Raw genomic sequence first — 11,603 nt, forward strand, 5'->3', positions numbered from 1 at the left:
TACTGTACTTAAATAGTCACAGTCTACAAGTTCAACTCATCACTTGCAGATCTGCCATTTTCAAATGAAGTACATGTTGATGCAAATACCTTTGTACTTTTACTCAAGTACATTTTGAATGGCAAACGTATCTCAATATTTCTTAGTAAAGTAAAAAAGGTGAGTACTTCTTCCATCAATTCTGTGCAAATACTGTACCTTTCAGCTTTGTAACGGGAATAGATTCATCTGAAATGTATTATATACCTGACATCTGGTTTAGAGCATACGGACTGGTTTTAAACTAGTTAAGGTTATTGAGAAACAAGAACATGGCAATACTAGAGATTACTCTGGAGGTACTGGCTGGAAAAGGTGAATTTGAAAACGTCAGATGTTCTCTTGAACACAAAAAAAAAGTCAAAAAATTATTAACTTATTACAACACATTTAGGTTTCCAAGACCCCATAACTAGAACATAACCAGGCTTGGGCGACATCTACTTACGATTTCCAATACCATAAGAAAATATCCCCACCTACTCCCTAGGGGGTTTACACTTGGTCCTCTCCTTTTCACCCTATTCTTACCAAAACTAGCAGATAAATGACAAGAGACAGATGTTCAGCCTGGGACACATCTGCCAAAGTTCCACCAGCCATGAACATCATGAAGTACAACATGGATCTGTTGCCAGGATGAAGTATTGTGCCGAATATAAGATGACTTCGATAAGACAAACCCCTTTTTCCAAGACTCATTTGTGGAAAACACACGGAAGACAAAATCTGTTTATTTTAAAATGTTTCTAATCATTTTAAAATAAAATGATTTCATATCACAATAGCGGTACTATACCATAGTAAAAGTACAGAAACAAAATAAACTGTAGACTCTTCGAATTTCTTATACCCGTAACAATCAGGCTATATTTTGGGTTTCCTTGCTTTAACATGTAGCCTACTGGTAAATAAGGAATCGGGAAAATATTGCCATTTATAACTTTATCTGGCTGCACGTCATCGGGTTCTCCAGTAAGGCATGCTGAATCTATGGAAGTGTTCTTATTTCCCAATATCTATTCATAATGGGGTGAAACACTTAATTCAAACTTTTAACTTGTTTAATTATACTAAAAAATAAAAAATAAAAATAAAAACATTCTGGGGGAAATAACTTTAGCAGTCAAACCTTTTCAAAATGGAAAATAGAAGTTCTACAGGATCAAAACACAATAGCATTGTGCGCTTGCAGATAAGTATTATTTTTTGCGACATCAATGTTCGGCCGTCAAAAAAATGAGTGTCTAATCAGACTTATCTTTTAAGTTGGTATAAAAAGTCATAATTTTCATGTCAATTTGTTGATGTATAAAAATGAACAGAATTATCAAGCAAACAGACTTCTCAATTGTCCGCTTAATCAAAAAAAATCTATTAATACAATAACTGAACAAAATAATCAAAAGTTGCAGCCCTAATTCAGTATTCTATGCACCATAAGTATTTAAACCCACCTAGACTTGTTCAAGTAGACTAATTGCATATGTTATCCATGCTATAATGTCATACATGCTATAATGACTGAATCACCAGCAGCTCAGCTTTTTCCGTTCTTTTTTTAAACACAAATACCAACACATACCTGTAGCCTGGTAACATTTCAGGAAGTTATGAAGCTTTGAAAAAATAGATATCGCCCAAGCCTAGCCCTTCCCTTATATAATTACGTCCAAATAAAGGCTAGTCATGAAAAAGGAGTACTTCAAATACGTAGACATTATTGAACACAGTCCGAAGTTAAAGCGTCCTTTAACCTAGACACAAACTCACATGGTTGCACAGAATGCACACCGTCTCTGCGGACAGAGACAACTATGTCCGTCATAAAATAGTTCACTGGTTTCCTTCATTCTTTCACAGTCGTGTCACCTTCTGAAGGCTCGTCGCACTCTGCGACATCCTCTTCATCATGACTCCTTTCCCCATCCTCCTCCTTTGAGCTATCCTCTTCCTCATCTTCACTGGAGGTCACGGCAGTTGGCAACTTGAGGACGATCTCATCCCCATCGTCATCGTCCATCAACCTCCTCTTTTCCATGACGGATGGGGTGCAGAGCGGTGTGACATCCTGACGGGGGGGAGAGAGAGGAACATCAACCATGGATTTATTTCCATACGCTACGGGTCGGTTTCAGATAAGGTTCTCAGAAGCTAATTGGGGTCCTGCACATTAGATGCCAATAACAGAGTTCTTAGAACCTAGAACTTGTACATAAAAAGGTTTTCAAAAATAGCTGTTCAGCTCTTAGATCCATTTTCCCCTTCTTTTTATATGGTTATAATGAAAACATAAAATTACAGAACTTCATGCTTTTCCATGTTGCACGAAGAGCTATGTCCCATATCTGTTACTGATCTAGTGAACTGCACATTAGGAGGAGGATTAACTCCATCCTCCTCCCTTCTCATGAAATAAAACTACAAATGATTGAGCATGAAAAATATAATTTCACCCACTTCTTTACACCTGTAATTCTGTGAAAGAAAAACTAAATGTAATTATTTCTCTCCCATGTCCGTATATATACCGTGGCACAGGTAAACTACATTTACGCTAACAGCTAGCAGCACAGAAATAATTAAATTGCTCAGAACTAAAGCATACCAACTGCAACTCTGATATTAACTAAATTAACAAAAATCTGAGAACAGCAGGTAGCATAGTTCTGGCAAACATTATTAGAAGTCCATTATTTAGAGATTTGTGTGCAATAGTTAACATGCACAAATTACACGTTTAAATAAAATAGAAAAGTCTCAGGTTTCAGAAGAACCAACATAAACAGATAAATATATGTGATGAAAAAAGAAATCACACTTGTGTGAAGTAAGGTGTGCCCACTGTGGCTGCCACACAATGTCACTGTTCTAAAGCAAACATTAAAAGTCCACAGACTTGGCTGCCACATGACGTCATGAGTGGGGGTCTGTTGATTTTTGAGGGCTTGCTGATTTTTGGGAGAGCATGAATAAGAGAAACCTTAAGTCCATAGACTTGGCTGCCACATGACGTCATGTCTGAAAGCCCATCAAACACAGCATCATCCAGTGGGTTTGTTGGCACATGGGTTTAATCGCCCTGCCAATCAGAGGCAGGCGATAAGCATTACGTACCACATTACTGTCGGCACACTTAACTGACCCCAGATCACAGACACACCTGAGGTCACTTTCAGTTGGTGCCAATGGAAAACATCTACATTCATTCTTCAGGGCTTGTACAACTTTAAAAAGGAAAAATCATGCACTTTCAAGGTGCATAGTAAGAGTATTTTTCTGGCCATTAGAGCCATTTAAATAATTTCACCAACTCAAGTGCTAGTACAAACCCTGATTCTACAATACAAGGTAAAACAGAATGGATTGTCCTTACATTGCTACACGAAGATGCATTCATCTCATCTGATGACCTCTTCTGTGCAGCCTGGAAGGGAAAAATATGTTAATGTTCACAGAAGATGATGACATCAAAAGTAATTAAACAATGCATGAATGAAAGACAACACTATATTAGTGTTGATTGAAGCACTGAAAGAAAAAGCAGTAAAGAAGAGCTGAAGACATCGACTAAACTCCAAGTCTAAACTAACATTGTAAAACCACAGGTTCTTACATATCCAGGGAAGTCGTATTCGATCCCGTGTGCTGCCAGTCTCTTGCGGAGTTTCCTCTCTTTCTTTAGTAGCTTGTCGGTCATCTTGTCCACCTCCTCCTGTGTGTGTTCCTTGTTGTAGCGTTTCACAGCAGGATTTGAGGGCCTACGAAACTTCCTCATTGAGCCAACAAACAACTTCTCATGAATCTTCTCCGGGGGCATCACATGACCTGAGAACCAGCAGGAGACGAGAGATTTACGTTTAGAGTTAAACTGCAAATAAAAAGCAGGTCAATATTTTGGTGACTGACTGGATTTGTTGGCACATGGGTTTAATCGCCCTGCCAATCAGAGGCAGGCGATAAGCATTACGTACCACATTACTGTCGGCACACTTAATTGACCCCAGATCACTGACACACCTGAGGTCACTTTCAGTTGGTGCCAATGGAAAACATCTACATTCATTCTTAGTTAAATATTACAAGTCAATATTGTAGTGACTGTAACAATGATTGTTAGAAAATTACAAATCACTCAACTAAATAATCTGAATGATAATAATATTGTAAATAACTCATGCAATACTGTGCTGCTCTAGCAGTTACACACTAGTTTTTAAACCAACCAAACCAACTCAGATTAGATTTAAGATATGTGTCCCACGCTGATTTTGATGTGCACCACTAGTACGGAGGGGGTGAACAACTACTCCGTCCAAATTGTTGGATTTATCCAACATATGTATCGAATATCCAATTTTGCTGGCTGCCACAAAAACTTTAAAGTTATCAAAAGCAAACGCAAGCAGCATATAAGGGAGAAACACAGATTTGTATTCTATATACTGTATATATATATATATATAAACCCAAAGTAAGTTTTACAGACTGGCCTCCAGTACTATGACACTAGTGCAAATGACATACAAGCTGATAACAGTGTTGAAGGCTTGTGATATGCACGGCAAAGTTCATTTCATACATTTGATGTTAAACAGGTATTGTGTTTGATGATGTTGCAATGTTTTCACGAAGGCTCACATTTGATCAGCCTCTCTCCCATCAGGTAGTTGTTCATTGTCTCAGCAACGATCCGGGCCACGTCGTCACATTCATACTCAACGAAGGCGTAACCTTTACTGCCACCTGTCTGAAGATGCCAGCAGAGAAACACACATTAGTTAATGTGCACATTAGTTAATGTGCACACACCTGCCAATTTCAACTTGAGATTCTGTGCTGAACTTGTTTCTCATCCAGTCAGTGATGTTTTTGTGGGCACCTGGGTTTAATCACTCTGCCAATCATCAGGCAGGCGATAAGCAAACGTACCGCATTACTGTAGGCACACCTTATATGACCCCAGATCATTTATACACCTGGAGTCATTTCAGTTGGTGCCAGAGAGAAAGTACAAGCTGCAATACAGGACTAATGTTAATGAATAGTGTCCATTTGGCATCACTGACATCACAAAGGTGTACTCTGCAGGCCAAAGAGTACCAGTAAGACGGCCGAGGGCGATTAGCGACTTTGCTCTAATGAGCGAGGTCGCATGCACTGGCCATATATGGAGCGTGTCTTGAGTGTACAGGTTTGATGAGGTCAGATCAACATATGGAATGTCAGAACAGGTCAGCTGGAGATCTAAGGGTCGCAGCAGGGGCAGTGTACAGGGTTTGATGAGGGCCAAGTAGGGCCGGGCCTTAATTTTCAGGCCTGTTGAGAACTGTAGTTTTCGCCGGCTGCCGGGAGTGGGTGCACAAATAACTTTGGGGCAGGCCCATCTAGAGTTTAAATGGACAGGTATCAGTCAAAAAGGGAGACATCGAAGAGGAAGGATGGATGGGGAAGGATCAACATATTGAATGTCAGAACAGGTTCCGACATATATCCATATACTGATATTGATGACATCAGGGATCTCCATATAGGGGCTATCATCCCTGATGTCACGAGACCTGGGCACCATATACAGGGGCTTTCCCCATGTATGGGGATTTTGAGAGATTGACTGACGGGAAAGGGAAATGCACGATTCCATAGTTAACTGCAACCTTCAATCGCAACAACTTTGTGATGTCACTGATCACATGACCCCAAGTTCTAGACCTCCAGTTCTAGTCTAAACAGGGGGGGGGGGGGTATATCCATACAACTCTAGGAGTCTAAGGTATATTAATTACATAGTTCAGTGTTCTAAATGTGGTAGAATCGCCGCTCTATGGTGGATACGGTTCTGACGGGTCCATATCCCAATCCTAGTGGACAGACATATAGTGTGACAAGTGTTACCTTTTTACTCCTGGCCAGGCGAAGCCGCGTGACGGTCCCAAACTGTTGGAAGTAGTTCTTGAGTTTTTCCTCGAAGAGTCCCACAGGCAGATGACCCACGTAGATCACCCCTGGATTCAGAAGGGCTCCTCCTCCTCTCTAAAACACACACAAACACACTTACTTGTCTATAATAACACTATTTTTACATTGCTGTTGGGTAGAAAATTTGCGTTAAAAAACATTCCTTCGTTTAACAAAAACATCTTAAAATTGCCTGATTTAGACATCGTCCCAACTTAAGACGCTCGCCGATAACATAACGCTATACAAGCTCACGATGCGACGGCCTGTGAGCTTGTGGATCTGCTATTTTCGTTGAATTCAGTCACAAACCTTGATCGGTCTTTTCTTCACCTCCTGGACTTTCTTCTTGAACTCTTCTTCCTGCTGTGGGTTTAAAGCCAGCAGTTCACCGGCGGACCCCCCTGCTTCCCCTTCAGTCATGTTGTCTTAATAATATATAATATATAATGCTATATAATAACAATATCACGGTGAATAACGAGAAGTTTACAGTGGCAAACAACTACGCAACTTATCGTCCATACAACACCACCACCACCACCACGCTGGTATCTTCTTCTTCCGGTTTGTCCATGTGTTGAAAAGCCAACGACGAAAATGATGGCTTTATGTTTAACTGTAGGCAATGCCTCCTCCTCAACAGCGCCCTCTGCAGCAACGGAGATCTAACGACATTTCATTGATTGATTGCTTGTTGTAATAACAGTTTGTAGAATGGGCAGTGGTGTAAAGTAACTAAGTACATTTAGTACTGTACTGAAATACAGTTTTGAGGTATTTGTACTTGAGTATTTCCAATTACCAATAGCCTACTTTTATTTGTCTTCTACTCCACTACATCCCAGAGAAAACATTTGTACTTGTTTTACTCCACTACAATTATTTGAAAACTTTAGTTACAACTTACTAGTTACTTTGGAGATTAAAATTTCAATTAGAAAACATGAAATTAACCACTTCAACCCTATATACGTTTTTGGCCATTTGAAAATAGCAGATCTACAAGCTCACAATGTGTTGCGGTGTGACCATAAATTATGAGCTTGTAGATTGGCTATTTTCAAAAGATTTTGTAGTTTGTACATTTTTTTCATTGTGAGCTTGGCTATTTTCAAAAGATTTTGTAGTTTGTACATTTTGAACTTCTGGACATTCTGCAATATGAGGATAATTTTACTTTTAGTACTTTAAGTACATTTTGATGCAGATACTTTTGTACTTTTACTTGAGTACATTTTGAATGCGGGACTTCGACTACTAACGCAGAGTACATCTACATTGCAGTATGTATACTTTTACTTAACTAAAACATTTGATGCATGATCATCAGGCTGGCCTTAGACATTGATTTACCTACTTGTGGATTCTACCAGTGAAAGGTACCTTATGGTTCTCAAACCTTTTCATATAAAGGACCCCCATTGTCCCCAAATTAATATCTATTTGGCCGCGGACCCCTATCTGAAAAAAATCTGAGATAAAAAAAAGAAAAGGAAAAATAGCTGATGTACAAACTCATAGATAAATGACCTTATAGATCTGGTGCATTGTCTGGATTTTCGGTGGTGAGGTGACCACTGGAGCTGAAATAACGCTGAGCGGTGGTGAGTAAAAACAGGGAGAAGGGCTGGGGCGGTGGTTTGCTCTTCACCGCGGCTCGTGACGTCATGTTGTAGTTCGGTGGTCACCTCACCACCGAAAACCCCCTGGTACCCCCCCGGGAGTCCCCAGACCCCACTTTGAGAACCCAATGCCTCCTTAAGGCTCATACATAGTTTGGATTTTCGGTGGTGGGGTGACCACCGAACTACAACATGACGTCACGAGCCGCGGTGAAGAGCAAACCACCGCCACCGCTCCAGCCCTTCTCTCTGTTTTTACTCACCACCGCTCAACATTATTTCAGCTCCGGTGGTCAGCTCACCACCGGAGCGGTGGTCACCTCACCACCGAAAATCCAGACTATGAATAGGCCTTTATGCTATGTGGAAACCTGGCGCACGCTGATACTCATGCACCTTAATTAATATACAACGTGCAGATTTTTATAATAACAATAACAATAGTGATATCTCAAATTTAAATAGGATTTTTCTAAGTACCCAAAGACTCTTTATATATAACGTCCATATCATAGTATATCTGCTGCTATGCTCACGACTCACGCACCTTATAATTATGTTTAACCTCTTTAATAATCAGTGAAAAGTATTAATACGAGTATGTGACTAAATAATCTAAGCAGCAGCGGTCGTAGAAAGTCTGATAAGGTTGAACGTTCCTAGAGCTCTAGATTCAGGTGGAATAAGTAGTATGTGGCTTAGTGTCATCGTTCTTTATTGGAAAGCCCCTGTGCACTTTTTATATATATTATAATATATATATATATATATATATATATATATTATAATATTTTTGCAAGGGAAAAGCTCCCTTTGTTCTGTGTGTGTGTGTGCATGCTATACTGTAGTTGGAGATAGACACGGACACAACACTTCTTGACCACGTGTGACCTTTTATTGCGTTGGTTCACATGCCAAAAGAAGATACTGCCACACATCTATGAGCAAAGAGGACTACAAGTTAGTAAAAAGGGATTTCTTTTCCTTTCCAAAGATTAATCAAATATTCTTTACAAACAAATAGGCAATGCAACTGTCAAAAAAAAAAAAGACATACACGAGGAACAGGGCATGCTTTGAGATATCACGGTTACATGTTTTAATGCATTAAGCAATTCAGAGATTCTTTGAAGGCTTTCTTGAATACAGGTTGTCGCAGCATTGGATTATGGGAGGCAAAGGGGTGGCTGGGGGTCACAAAGGGGTCAAAGCTGCCTTCTCTCTTTAGAGTTTGTCATTTGATCATACCCCCAAAACCAACACTGCGTGTACATGCGTGTGTGTGTGTGTGTGTGTGTGTGTGTGTGTGTGTGTGTGTGTGTGTGTGTGTGTGTGTGTGTGTGTGTTTGTGTGGGCGTGTGTGTGTGTGTGTGTGTGTGTGTGTGTGTGTGTGTGTGTGTGTGTGTGTGTGTGTGTGTGTTAGCAGGCAGGGTGGGGATGGGGTAGAGGTTGCATAGACAAATTATTTCAGATACTGTAGATTAAAAAGTTGCAAATAAAACATGAAGGTCACATCGTTCCCAGAGCAATATAAGCACAATTTACTTGTTACAATCGTACAACATTTGAGAATTTACATTTACAGATAAGGCACAGGAAATCATACAATGGCAGCTATTAAAATAAACAGTGAGAGAGTGTGAGAGAAAGTGTGATACACCTACAGTAAGGCATCATTTAAGGCTTACTCACTTTTTTGTACATCAAAGTCTTTGTTCTTCAATTTAAATTATGGTAAAACTGCCTGGAGGAGATTCTGTTTGAATCAACTAAGATAATTCTGTGATAGATGAAGTGTTAATCTCTTTAATGTTTGTCTTTGGTTTAAGCGTATGCGCAAAAGATTTGAAAACAGTTGACTTTTCTTCCCTAAGATACTTGCATGAACGCATTTCAATGTGGGCACTTTTTCATGGTATTGTTTTTCCTTTGGCGGTCAAATGGGTTAACGATTTAAAATCACATTTATCCTAGCTACTGTGATTTCACTAGACAAAGTCAAATAACTAGAAAACAACTGATCTGCGTATTATGTACATTATCCAACATCAAATAGGGCTTTATGTACAATGGTTTTCGCCCATAGTTATTTGTCTCTCTCTGAATTTGTAAACATGTCCCAAGTATTTCATATTCTTGTGGGTTTAAGTTCACTATGGTCAAATAAAATCAAGGCAAAAGATTTTTTCACAGCTATGTCAAGGATGCTTGTTTTCATTGATGAGAGCGGTTTCTTTTATTCTCTGGGCTTCAACAATACTTTGTGCTGATGGTGCGTGATCTTTATCGCCCGGACGCCTGTTTGTACAGCACGAAAAGAGAGGATTTGGCCTGAGGTCGCTACTATGGTTCATTCTCTGATAGGGCAAACTGAGCACTGCTCTCTTCAAAAGACAAGTGATATCACAGTACACAGTTCTGCTTATAGGCCAGTGGTTTTCAAACTTTTTGTGCCATAGGCACACCAATGGGCAAGTCAAAATCGCAAGGCACATATCTGTATTCCTAGTGAAAAATAATCTAAAAGCTCACAACACGGATGCACACAACGGGTTGTGAGCTTGTAGATCAGCTATTTCAGCTAATTTTCGCCTATAACGGACAAAATAGGAATGCCAGGTTGAAAGGGTATAGAAATTGCCTCTGAATGGATAAATGAGCGTGCACAAAGTACTGAAGTAGTAAATTAACAACATAATACATAACCTTTTCTATAGTTATAGCCTATATATTGCAATAATAATGTGTCCTCACAAAATCCCAAGGCATACCTGAACTTGTCTCACTGCCACACCAGTGTGCCTCTGCACACCGTTTGGGAACCACTGTTTATAGGCTACAAAACATAAGCAGTCTAAAATAAGAGATGTAGAATTACATTGAAAAAGAGACATTCAACATGTGGTCTGTTTTTTTATTTTTCTTCACTACTCAGCTTTAGCTGTACTACCCTGTATATAAACATAAAAGGAGAGAAATGCTCTAAAACCGATGCAGTTCTCCCTTTGCTCGAAAGAATCCTGTGTAAATCGATGCATAGATGAGGTGATATGAGGGTGTAAAAAGGCCTTGCACAGAGTTTGAGCCTCTGGATGTGCAAAAGGTATGCTCTTCTCAACCTGAAAATGGACTTCACTTCATGTCAAAGAGCTGTGTACCTGTATCTGTCCTGGCATTTGGTTGTATGATTTGCCTGTGCGAGAGCCCTCTCACCCACGCCATTTGCAGCAAAAGGCTTGCATTTTCAGTAATGCTTAATTTATATTCCGTCGCTCGACGGTGTCGCTCCCTAAAAACATCAGATCTACAATCCTGTACATGTGTTATTTTTGGGCAACTCCATCCTATTCGACAAAGTATAAATCAGGCTTAAGCCGTTGCCTGAATGGGAATGAAAGTCAGTGCCTAACTACAGTGAGATTACTGATTTGCAGACACACAAGAATAATATAACTCTCTTCCCCCTATACCTATTTGAACCCCATGTAAAAATTTGTAATTATCCATTGTAAATGGTTAAAACTCTTTCAATAGAAAAAGATGTTTCTAAAAATGGAACATGGATTTTCATCAAGTAAAAACATTTCCCCTCTGCATATTTATGCTTTCCACATTTTTCTTTTTTTATATATAAGAACACGCTTAATAAAAAAATCTATTCCTCCTCTCTTTAACTGCTACTTTTTATGATATTCACTTTTCTCACAAACACGCATAGATCGTTTGTCGTTTGCAAAATTATCGCCCATGTGTCAATAGTATACGCTATTTGAATCTATCCCTGTGGGTTTTCATTTTGTCATTTTCCCTTGCTTTTTGACCCGCCTATAGTCAAGAGTATGTTTGTCTTCAGTTATGTGTATGTGTGCGTGCGTGCGTGCATGCGTGCGTGCGTGCGTGCGTGTGCGCGCGCGAGTGTGCTCTCGTATGTTTGACATTTGGTGCATGGGTGTGCATGTGTACATGCGCTCTCTCACAGGT

General features: G+C 39.7%; 1 protein-coding gene across 1 annotated transcript; it reads right to left on the reverse strand.

The window, feature by feature from the left end:
* Positions 1–864: 864 nt before the first annotated feature.
* nifk (nucleolar protein interacting with the FHA domain of MKI67) lies at positions 865–6,557 on the reverse strand. The gene is made up of 6 exons (XM_083776480.1): positions 6,310–6,557; positions 5,935–6,072; positions 4,681–4,789; positions 3,656–3,867; positions 3,416–3,466; positions 865–2,110 (listed from the first exon to the last, which is right to left on the reverse strand). The coding sequence occupies exons 1-6, from the start codon at positions 6,418–6,420 to the stop codon at positions 1,889–1,891; spliced, it is 843 nt and encodes a 280-aa protein (XP_083632606.1). The 5' UTR covers positions 6,421–6,557; the 3' UTR covers positions 865–1,888.
* Positions 6,558–11,603: the final 5,046 nt, after the last annotated feature.

Source organism: Protomyctophum parallelum (assembly GCF_964188405.1).
Source record: "Protomyctophum parallelum genome assembly, chromosome: 11".
NCBI lineage: Eukaryota > Metazoa > Chordata > Actinopteri > Myctophiformes > Myctophidae > Protomyctophum > Protomyctophum parallelum.